A 12,358-nucleotide genomic window follows, 5' to 3' on the forward strand; every position below is an offset into this window, starting at 1 on the left:
AAAAACACACATACAAACTAACATACACAGATTCATAAACACACGCACACACACACGCACAAACACGCGCGCACACTCACACACGAACCCACACACAGGCACACACATACACACATTCATACACACACGCAGACACAAAACTCGCAAATGTGTGTGCATCACACACGCTCATATACACATACATACATACTCACACACAAAACACACACACACACAGACGTCTCACGTCACGCTATATTTTATCTAGCTGGCCCCCTAATTGGCTAAACTGCACTCATCCTAATGAAAATCTAAAAACATCGGCTTCCAGTATGGCGAATCAAAGGAGCTGTTATCTGAATTGTTATTCAGCAAATCTCTAGGCAATTACCGAGCTGTTGAGTCAATTTACACACGCATGCAAAACACCCGTGACCCGAACCAGAGATGGAGAATTCACGTGTGGTGTGCGATTGATGTATGCGTACAGATTTTAGATGTTTTAGACAGTCCGACGTAATCAGATAAATCCTCTTCTTCATTCACTTCCACTTCAAATTCCGGGGCTTTAGTGTATTTACATTCAGAAACCCATCTCTTTCTCTCTCTATCTGTCCCATTGGCGTACTCTCTCTCTCTCTCTCTCTCTCTCTCTCTCTCTCTCTCTCTCTCTCTCTCTCTTTCACCCCCTCTCCCTTTAACACTCTATCTCGCCCCGCTTTTGCATCCATTCTGTTGCTATTCTCTTGCTAAGATGCTGCTGCACTTCACTCCCTTGAAACATTGACTTCCAGAGCAGTTGGAAGTCGTCACATCTTCCCTCGCTAGTATGCATCGATAGCCATCGATAGTGAGCTGCAACACACTTCTTAAGCAACAGGAACAGCTAACACATCGCCTAAGCTGCCTTCAACGGCAGCCACCTGCCGACAGGGGAATCCATGTGAATGCTACAATGGTACTTCATGTGATGTGATGATGTCAGACGTCATCATATCACACTGTGACATTTTCATAAAATAATTGCCCGGTTGCCATAGTCGATGTGATGTGTGTCCGCCATTGTGAAAACCCAAGGACAGCATTGACTCGAGCGGACGCAACACGACACAAATGCCGGAAAAACTACTTTAACAACTTTAAACTTTCTCGTCCCATGTCATCCTTATCCACGCATCCCCCTCATTCGAGCGACGTCCCACATTCTGCTGTCACACCCCACCTCCGCCTGTAGGGGGCGAGAGTGAGTCAACTCGCCAACCTAGCGTTCATTCCACTGGCAATTATTTTTATACCGTGAGCGGAGTTGATGGGCGGTTGCCAACCACCCTGTGAGGAGGGGAGGGGGGGGGGGGGGGGGGGGACAGGCGTGTATTGATCCAATTGCGCTTGACAAAGCAGAAACTGCTTATTGAGCTAATGTGCCAGGGTGCCGCAATTGATCTTGCAATGTCGCACCCCCCCCCTCCCCCACCAGCCATTAGAGAGAGAGAGAGAGAGAGAGAGAGAGAGAGAGAGAGAGAGAGAGAAAAAATGGGGGGTGTTATGGATTGTTGGCTATTGGATTGAGAACACACTTGGTTTAAGTTTGACCGAGGTCCCCAGCAGCAGCATTAGTCTCTAGCCTATATCTTCTCTCTCCTCCACTCCCTCTGGTGTCAAACAGGCCTTCCTCATGCACATGCAGCTGCATGTGTCTCATCTGCGCCTATTTTCCCACTCTGAACACATCCGTTTTTGCGTAGCTACATCTCTGCCCTCTGTATTTCTGTGGCTTTCTTTCCTCTTCCGTGGCCGTTCTCCCCCTCTCACACTCTCACACTCTCCCCCCTCCATGGCAATCTAGCTCGCTTTCCATGTGAGTCGTCCTTTTTGGATTTGTTTAGGTCCCTCCTCCCTCTACCTTTCCAATCCCTTCCTTCTCTTATTTTCTCTCATCCATCTCATGCTTGCTAACCGTTTGCCCTTCCATTTCTATTTTGAAAATTTGGTTAATAGCAGCAACATTTGAAATAAATAGTTTTATTCTGTTACTTGGAGATAATATTGCATTTATTGATCCTTTATGGATTCCCCTCATAAGACCTGTCTGGGATATTCATGAATCTCTGTCGCGCAATATAACTAATAATTTCCCCAGCCGTTTCCTGACAAATAGGTTTTATGGTCGCCCACAGACTATAACCCTTTCCAATTTGTCAACAAAATAAAAAAACAGATGAATTGGGTCCCCAGACTTTAAATAACCCAGTAGAGAACATCTGTCTTACCAAGGTCAAGGGTTCCGGCTCCATCTCCATTTGCACTCTTGTATTGATCACCTGAAACATTGAGGTTCTAAGGAAGCTAAAGAGCCAAAGAAAGAGTGGGAGACTGTATAGAAATGTATAGAAGGGAGACAGCAGGAGATAGATTAGCGTTAACTACCCCCTCAGTTCCCTCTGGCTTCCCCAATGTGTGTGTGACTGTGTGGGTGCGTGTGCAGGTGTGCGCGTGCGTGTGCGTGTGTGCGTCTATCCGTTTCGCCCTGCCCTTGCAGTCAGCTAGCATGTTCTGGGCAGCAGCAGTGCGGGTGGGGTAAGGGCGGGATAGGGTAGGGGCGGGGGATGGGGGTGGTTCCGTTGATGTACGAGGCGGAGCCCTTTGCCGGCTTCAGCACTGGAAGTGCTTAAGCGCCCCGGCCCCTGAGATGAACCGGGGGCCCCATGACTTATGGACCTGCCACCACAAGAGCCCCCCCAGGGACTTATGGAGTGGGGGAGGAGTTGGAGGAAGGTGGGGTTGGTAGCAAGGCGATTGTGCAACAAGGTGATTGTGGTGCTCAACATCTTGCGTAGGCTCCCTCCTCCTCTTCCTCCTCCTCCTCCTCCTCCTCCTCCTCTTCCTCCTCCTCCTTCCTCTATTTTTTCCCCTGGTTGAGGAAGAGGATCTCCAGGAAGCCATTACCCACCAGCTAGGCTGTGCTTTAATGGCTCTAAAGCAGGCGAAATTGCGGAATCATTTGCAGGATAATGTTGATTTATGAGAAGAGGTATGGGAAGGAACGTAATGGGGAGTAATGCACCTCGCAAATATACAAAACAGTTTCTCTCTGTATTGCTCTAAATCTGCAACAAAGCCTTCACGTTTGTTTGTTTTGGTTGCTCTCCTTACTCGCACTCTCTCTGTGGGCCCTATTTTAACGGTCTGAAACGCAAGTGAGAAGTGCCCAGCACCAGTAGCTTTGTCGGCGGTTCTAAGGCGATGTTGCTAATTTACTGGCGCATTAATGACTCTTGCGCCCGGCGCAAATCTAAAAAGGGTTGGTCTGAAGTAGCCTAATTACCCATAGGTGTGGTTTGGGCGTAACGTGCAATAAACCAATGAGAGTGCCAGTTCCCATCCCCTTTAAGAGCCATAAGCGCATTTGAATCTGACAAGTTGATATTTTGACAGCGCGTTTGCAGTCTCCGATGAGACAGATGCATGACCACATGAATTTCAAACTCCTCAAATTTATTTGATAAATATAAATTTCAGCAAAGAAAACTTAACACACATATGATATGCGGTAACTGTGGTTCTATTTAATGATATCCGCAATACATTAACAAACATTGTTTCTTACCAGTTATTGTATGCATTATCATTATCGACTTGTCTTCCTAGTATGCATGTGTCCCCCTGTTAATATACATTGCCATGGACTGTATTATGCGTTACGTGTTTAGTTTGCGTGTGTTTAAACAGATGGACGCACACACGCGCGCCCGCTTTCATTAATTCTTTTACACATACACACACACACGCCCACATTCATTCATTCTTTTTAACGCTGACTCGCGGTAAAACAATGTTTTCTCACGATCAAATACTCATCAATCCTAAAAGTTATGTGCTTGTACATGATGTCTGTGTAAAGAAAATATGTGTTTGCTGTACGGTGATTGCAAATGTATTGATTTAAAAGTACAACTTATTACCGCTGTATCAGCTGTTCTTTCCCAAATAATTTACAAAGAAAGTGTGGCTAGGTAGATGAGAGAAGCAAAGTGTATGCGCGAGGTGCACAAGCAACATTATGCATGCGCCATTAAAATAGTATCTGAACAACGTGCCACTGACTTTAAACCAGGTATTTCCTGGTTTGTGGCGAAATTGTTTTCTGAAACTGCAAAATAGCACCAGGGAACGTTTGCGCCAGAACACTCCTCCAAACGGCCCCTTGGGGCGCAAGATCATTCCCTAATTTACCGACGCGTGGCGCAGGAGGGAAAAGAACGCTCTTCGCCAGTTACAAACTAGCAACGACACACGCGTCAGTGTAGAAAGTCAATTGCGCCGGATGCAAGAGAGGGCCCTTTCTCTCTGTTTCTCTCCGTCTCTGTCTCGCTCTCTGTTCGTCTTTGGATATATATGCCTCATTTTGGGATTAAATGGGGTAAATGGGGTGGATTGAGATTAATTACTTTATATACAGTATATATATATGACTTTATAAGTGCATTCAAAAGAAAGCGATAGTTATGCCTTCTTCATAAGCCATAGGCTTCCTGAATTATTTGATATAGATAAGGTTCTCTCGCTCTTCCTCTCCAACTCCCTCGCTCTCTCTTATAAACATTACACATAGGCGACAACATCAAAAAACGCCTTTTAATTCTAGACACGTACACGAGCAGATCTTTTGGAATAATCATAATCATTTGTTGATGAGCGAATGCAGAGAATCCTGAGTGTTTTTCCGCTTCCGGTTGAAGTGATACATGCTAGCTGGTGCTCGAGTGCCAAGGCATTGGCCTTCCATGTGGAGCATGTATCTGCTAATGGCGCTATTAGACCGAATTCACTAGCCCAAAGTAATAACCACAAATGGGGAATGTGATGAGAGTGTGTGTCATATAAACCCGCACATGCATGCCGCCGTGGTTTTTTGATATGAAGGGACACACATGCAAGCACAAACGCACAAACACACGCACAAACGCACGCACACACAGTGCCCTACACTCAATCAGTACTAATGTAATGAAATCTGTCATTCCAATCCTCTTTCTCTCTCTCTCTCTCTCTCTCTCTCTCTCTCTCTCTCTCTCTCTCTCTCTCTCTCTCTCTCATATATATGAGTATGCATATAAATACATCTACTGTCTTGCCCTCTTACTATTCCTGAAATGGCCCTTCTCACATCCACCCGTCTATAATCATACATCTCCATTTTCATGCTTTCTCTCAACCCAGCGGAATCCCCGACGTCTTTCAATCTCGCCGAAAACCCTTTTTCTTCTCGACCTCATCCCTTTGTTCCACTCCATCCCTCAAAGACCTCATTATTCTCTTCCGTCAAGCGCCAATTAGCCGATCCAATGTCACATTTCTTTTACTCTGTAATCCATTGCAAACATATGCCAGAGTTAGACCCCCGCATTAGCGTAGCATAGCCATGTCTTACCACCATGGGCTTCCCTTGCATCTCGGCAGCAGTGGTAGCAATAGCTAATATGCTAATAGATGGGATGCCCTTGTGTTTATGCTAATGCTAACAGCGGCTGCCCAGGCGGGGCGATGTGAGCTTGTTGATCCTCCGGTGGGTCAAAATAGAGGCTGCTGCACAGTGGAGCCTAAAGAGAGAGGGTCCATCAGCCGGCGGGACACACCGGGGGGATTGTCACGGCTGTGTTTGTTGTGTACGTCTACATCGGGGCGCTTGGAAATTGTGTTACATCGAATTTGTTCGGCGACTCTTTTTCCACAAAATCACTGTTGCCGTGGATTTTCTCCCGGATAAGCCTGACTATGGTGGGAGCAGGTGTACGGCTATACAAAGGAAAAAGGGATTTATTGTCTATTTCGAATATGTCTGTAGTGTAGTGTTGCAACAGTGCTGTGTGGCCAAGTCGTCAATAAGTCTAAATAGTTACTTGAGATTTCGTCTCAGTCAGATTTGCGAGTACCAAGTTCTGGGCTCCGGTCCAAGTTTGCAAGCTGGAGTGCTATGGGACCGTTGGAATGCTGCAAATTGAAGTTATCTAAGTGTAGGTTTAGATATGGTACACAAGTAAACAGTTTCTTTTTTAATCGTTAGGCCATGGCTGCATTAACCTGCACAAATATATGGCCGCATGTGGGAGATTCACCCTCTGCTGGTTTCTTTATCAGTGAGAGAGAGAGAGTGAAAGCAATAGAAATAGGGAGATTTATAGAAAGAGAGAGAGAGAGAGAGATGGATAGAGAGAGAGAGAGAAAGAGAGAGAGAGAGAGAAAGAGAGAGGGAGAGAGAGAGAGAGAGAGAGAAAGAGAGAGGGAGAGAGAGAGAGCGAGAGAGAGAGAAAGAGAGAGAGAGAGAGAGAGAGAGAGAGAGAGAGAGCGAAGAGCGAGCGGTGGCCAAACTGCCAGTGTGCCATATGAGGTCTATTCCGTGTGTGTGTTTGTGTGTTTGTGTGTGTGTCTGCATGAGTCTTCTTCCTCCAGAGTTGTTCAGCCCGTTCTCCCCCCCCCCATGGTGATGGGAGGGATTCATCCAAAGTCCACGGCGTGGTCGTGCCAGCGCCCTGTGTGGCGTGTGAGCGCACGGCGGGGACGGTCGTAGCGAGGGGGCGCCGTGACCCCGCCAGCATACGTGCACGCTCGCTCTCTCCGTGCTCCCTCGAGGGCCCACCCTTTCATCTCCCACACAAGCGCTCGGTTGTGGTTATTTATGAAGGATGAGGATCGGGAGGAATAGAAGGGAAATAAATGGACGGGCTTATTTACGTGGTGTTTCTGGCGCGTTATTTTTCGGTTTATTGGTTGGATTTTACAAGCGACTTATCCCGGCGATGTTTTACAGCTTAGAACACTCTGGCTGTCTGGCACGTAAACGCACAATATCACTCTTAAGCAGGCGATAGCTGTTTGTGGTGATGAGGAACGTTTCAAACAAACAAACAACGGTTTCATCATACTGATGAAACCATTAGCAAAACGTCTGAATAGCGGCTCTTCTTTGTGTTTTAAGCACATTGTTAGGGTCTGCTCTTAAGTTTACACATCAAGCAGACTTGGATATTCATCTGCATTCATGTTATGTCCACACACACACACACACACACACACACACACACACACACACATACACACACACCAACACGCTGCAGTCCGCACACACACACACACACACACACACACACACACACACACACACACACACACACACACACACACACAGTGCCATTCGCACACACTCACACACACACCAATACACTGCCGTCCGCACACACACAAACACACACACACACACACACACTGCTGTCCACACGCACACACCAACAAACTGCCGTCCACACACACACACTCACACACTGCCGTCCGCGCACACACACAGACGTACCAACACACACACCTATTGCCTCAACCTCAAAGAGCAAAGTTGGAGGTCATCTTGTACGGACCATAGCATTCCTCATTAATTAACCTTTGTCTCTCTCTTCCTCTCTCCCTCTCTCTCTCCCTCGGTCTCTCTCCCTCGGTCTCCTGCCCAGCCCTGCCCAGCTACACGTGTGGGAACCCCGGGGTGCTGCTCAACGGCCTCCAGCAGGGCACCACATTCAACATCGGGGACAAGATCCGCTACAGCTGCAGCCAGGGCTACGTGCTGGAGGGCCACACCACCCTGTCCTGCCTGGCCACCTCCGCCGGCACGGCCGCCTGGGACTTCCCCCTGCCGTACTGCAGAGGTAAAACACTAACACAGCTCAGAGTCAGAACACTGTTTAGCAGCACCTTAGAGTCACTGTAGCTGTCTGACGAATGATTGCATACGTGGTATTGATGTTGGTATCAGCGCGTTGTTTGTTCACTGATTAAACACCACCACGTGAAAACACATCAGTCCGTGTGTGGTCACCGTTCTGAAGTTCCAGCTGGGGGAATTGTTTACGCCACAAATGTTCCGCCCGTGATCGAAAGGAGTGCAAAACAATTATATCCATGTGTGGAAGTTCAACTATAAGATGCTAAATTACTGCAAGACAACACAAAAATATGCAGAAGAATACAAAACAAATAAACATAATGATATAACCATCACATATAGGATTACATTTAGGGGATTTAGCAGACGCTTTTATCCTAAGCAACTTACAATAAATACATTTGTCAGAAGAAGGTGAAACAATATATCGCTGTCGGTACAGGGTGTTGGTAACCGTGACATAATAATAATACATTTTATTTACAACGCACTTTACATCAACTCAATGACCTCAAAGTGCTACAATGCACATGTATAAGGATAAAAACGAGAATTTTTTCTCTCTGGCTTTTCTAAAAAGATGGGTTTTCAGGCCTTTTTTAGAAGAAAGCACAGTCTGTGGGGCCCTTAGAGGGCCAGGGAGAGTTCCACAGACTGGGTGCAGCTGGGCAGAAGGCGCGGTCGCCCATAGGTCAGAGCCTTGTCCTCAGAAGCTGGAGGAGGTTGGCCTGTCCAGAGCGGAGATGGCGTGAGGAGGAATGTCGGGAAGATGAGTTCTTTGAGGTATAGGGGGGGGGGGGGGGGGGGCAGTGCCATGGAGGCACTGGTGGGACAGAAGGGAGATCTTGAATTGGAGGAAGCCAGTGGAGGGATTTTTAGGATGGGTGTGATGTGGTGGTACTTCCGCACCCCCATCAGGATCCTGGCAGCACAATTCTGGGTGTACTGCAGCCGCTGGATGTTCTTGCTGGGGATCCTGATGAGGAGTGCGTTGCAATAGTCCAGCCTGGAGGAGACAATGGCGTGGACAAGTTAAAGCTAAGATAAAAAAGATGAAGATAAGCATGAGCATAGAGAGGACCAGGCATATTTATCCTCATCCTTGGTCCAGTGCTGGGGCTGGACGTATCAGTGTCTCTGAAGTGTGCAGTCAGACATCAGCAGCCCACTTAGAATGCCTTTTAGTCTGTAATTACTCTTAATAGTGATGTGACACCAAGAAGAGTCTGCCAACCCTAATGACACAGATGAATTCCAAAAGTGTGCCGCTGGATTTATGAATAATCCATGTCTGGGCTTTTATTAAAACGCTCAGCCATGGTGTCGAATGTGGTGTCATGATAACAGAATTGAATAAAAATCAAAGCTGGGATAAAGAGGCCGGCTTCCAATAGATTTGACGAGACCTTGAGTTCAATGGGTCGGGCAGGGGGCTGTCCTCCCACACCCACCGTCCCCCCGCTCACAGTGAGCGAGGACCCCCTGTAGTGAGGCTCACCTGCACCACTCTGTGTACCTTACCCAAAACTGTTTTGTTGGTCATAATAATTGACCGTTGGCAATAGGATCGCTGTTGGTACATGCACTAACACCTTGATTAGATTGCTGTTCATTTTAGAGGCGACCACAAGGTTGGGATATTAATCATTTGCACAAGCCTTCCCTTTAATATGCAGGGACGTGTTCTACTGATTTCTGCGTTTGACTGTGTGTATGCGTGTGTGTGTGTGTGTGTGTGTGCACTTGAGGGTTTATATGTATGTGTGTGTGTTCACCTGAGTGTTTGTGTGTGTGCTCGCGTGCTTGAGTGTTTGTGTTTCTGTATGTGTGTGTGCACTTGAGTGTGTGTGTGTGTGTGTGTGTGTGTGTACCTGCACTCGATTGTTTGTATGTGTGTGTGCACTTCTGTGTTTTTGTGTGTGTGCCCACGCGCTTGTGTGAGAGTGTGCATGTGTGTGTGTGGGTGTGTGTTAGTGTGGGCGCGTGTATATATGTATGTGTGTGTGTCCATCCATTGGCTACCACTAGGGCCTTCTTGTATCCATGTGGCCGTTTGTGTCAATGTGGCTGCCGAGTGGAGCGCTGTGATGCTGGGCCATCTGTACCCCGGGCTGGGAGTCAGGAAGCCCACATAGGAACACACATGGCGGGCGACCCATGCCAGAATGGCCCCAGCCCATAGTCCCACAAATAAATATACACACCCACACACACTGGATGTAGGCACACTTCTACACACACCCACAGAGTTAAATACACGCAACCAAACTCAAATAAACACACACACACACACACACACACACACACACACACACACACACACACACAAATAAATATGCAGGCACACACATACAGAAACACGCACAAACACATACAGACAGGCACACTCACGGATGCACGCATCCACACACATACAGACGCACCCAGACACACATTCATATGCACACATCAATGCACACACACACACATAAACAAATGAATACAACCAAGCGTGAACACACACACAAACACACAAACACACATGCAAACACAGACAATTCTGTAAAATGGACAGACACAGACAGATACCCACACACATGCTCAGTCACTGACACTTCTAAACAATCACACACACACACACACACACATGAACACTGTATGAGCATGCACACACTTGTGTGTTCATGAATTGCATGCCTGGATGGACGTGACCACACATTTGGCCAACTAATCTTTCCATATTTAGCCAATAATCAAAGGAGCTTCTCGCCAACTGCGCCGCCACAGAGTACTTTACTGTCTGTTCTGTGGGTGAGAGGAGAGCAAGGCCAAATTCAACACGATTACGCGCGCGCCTACCTAGTGTATTTTCAGCAGAAGCAACATGCTAAGGCTAAATCACACATGCTATCGCTGTTTTTAGAAACTGGCCATTTTCCAGAGTGGCTCATTGAGGTCTTGCCATAGGAGATTATAGGGACTGTGCACACCTGCCTGAGCTCATCTAACACACAACGTGTTATATTACTTCAAATGTCAACGCGATTACAGCCTCAGAGTGGTACACGCTCTTAGAATCTCTTTAGTTTATTTAAGTTTACACTTAACTGTGCTCCCACTGCTTGTCTACTTGCTCCGATTTTGGGCGTGGATCATAAAGAAAATTGCTATTCTTGTTTGTAAACACCAATGGGTTTCATCTGCGCGTGCGTGCCTGTGTGTGAATGTCTGTGTGTGTGTGTGCGTCAATGTGTGTTTGTGTGTGTGCCCAATGCATACATCCACGCCTGATGAGGTCTATGCAAGCGTCCCTACATGGCACAGATCCAGCGTGACATTCTCCCTGACAGCCTTTGTTGATGCATTGGAGGCAAAGCGACATCTGCATCCGGCCAGGGAGCAGGGAAAGAGAGAGAGAGAGAGAGAGCGAGAGAGAGAGAGAGAGAGAGAGAGAGAGAGAGAGAGAGACGGCATGATCCCCATCCATTACCATGCACGGTGTTACCTACTAGGGTGGAGGGGTGGATGGGTGGGGGTGGAGGTGGTCGGCGGATTCTGTCAGGACGCTCCAGAATGCTTTGGCCGGCCACTTTAGGAGACAGGGGAGGGAGGCATGGGAGAGACGGAAAGAAAACATGGACGTTGGTTTGAGTGTGAAAGCAGAGGCCTGGTGAGGAATATCAATCCACTCCACCTTCACATCCGTCTCTCTCTCGCTCTCTCTCTGTGGCCTCCCCGACCCCGCCATCTCTGCTCCTTCCTTCTCCACCTCCAACGCTCTCACTCTCTCTCTCTGGCGCCGTCACCTATCCACACCATTCTCTCTCTCGCTCGCTCTCTCTCTCGCTCGCTCTCTCGCTCTTGCTCTCTCGCTTTCTCGCTATCTCTCTCTCTCGCTCTCTCCCTCGCTCTCTCTCGCTCTCTCGCCCTGGCTCTCTCTCTCTCTCTCTCTCTCTCTCGCTCTCTCGCCCTGGCTCTCTCTCTCTCTCTCTTACTCTTGCCCTCGATCTCTCTCTCTCTAGTTCTCTTTCTCTTTCTCTCTCTCTCTCTCTGAGTAAACCTCTCTCCCTCCTTATTGTCCAGACCCCTTTTCTACCTCCATGCCCCTCAATCCCCGCTTGTCATCTGTCATCCCCCATCATCTCTCTCCGCCTGTCCTTTCTGTCACCTCCCACTGCCCCCTCTACTCCTTTTTCCTCGTCCCCCACCTTCTGCAACGTCCCTCCTGCAGTTCAAGTTGCTCCTCCGCTCCCTCCCGTCTCCCCCCCGCCTCCCGGTTTTCGTTCCTGTCCAACGCTTTCTCTCCTTTTGACTTTTTTTGTACTCTTACCTGTGACAGCTAGGTCCGGATGATTGACAGGTCCCCTGCTGCCTGTGGACTAACCTCCCCCCCCCCCCCCCCCCCCCCCCCGCCCCCTCTATCACACCCAACCTCCCCTCACCCACCTGTCCCCTCCCACCACCACTTCTTCCCCTGCTGAACACCACACCACACCACACCACCACCGCCGCCGCCGGCCCTCCCTACAGCAGTGCTAAACGCTTGTCATGCTGAGCGATGTTCCTCCGCCCTGGGTGGTAAACACGCGCCTTAGCCGCACAGCTTTCCATATTCACCTCGGTCGGCGGGACTAGAGGGACGCCTGCCATGTTACTGTCACGTACCCCCACTCCAGTACCTGTCAGTTA

The 12,358-nt window shown here is 48.3% G+C and overlaps 1 protein-coding gene across 1 annotated transcript in view; it reads left to right on the top strand.

Annotated features, from left to right (window-relative positions):
- csmd2 (CUB and Sushi multiple domains 2) overlaps positions 1-12,358 on the top strand; it is a gene marked incomplete at both ends in the record, with an annotated part of 202,510 nt that overhangs the window by 52,059 nt on the left and 138,093 nt on the right. Inside the window, one exon of the mRNA XM_079749377.1 lies at positions 7,479-7,673. Coding sequence (XP_079605503.1) covers positions 7,479-7,673 — 195 coding nt within the window. The remainder of the gene's footprint in view (positions 1-7,478; positions 7,674-12,358) is intronic.

The sequence above is a fragment of the Pollachius pollachius genome, assembly GCF_949987615.1.
Source record: "Pollachius pollachius genome assembly, chromosome: 13".
In the NCBI taxonomy this organism is placed as follows: domain Eukaryota; kingdom Metazoa; phylum Chordata; class Actinopteri; order Gadiformes; family Gadidae; genus Pollachius; species Pollachius pollachius.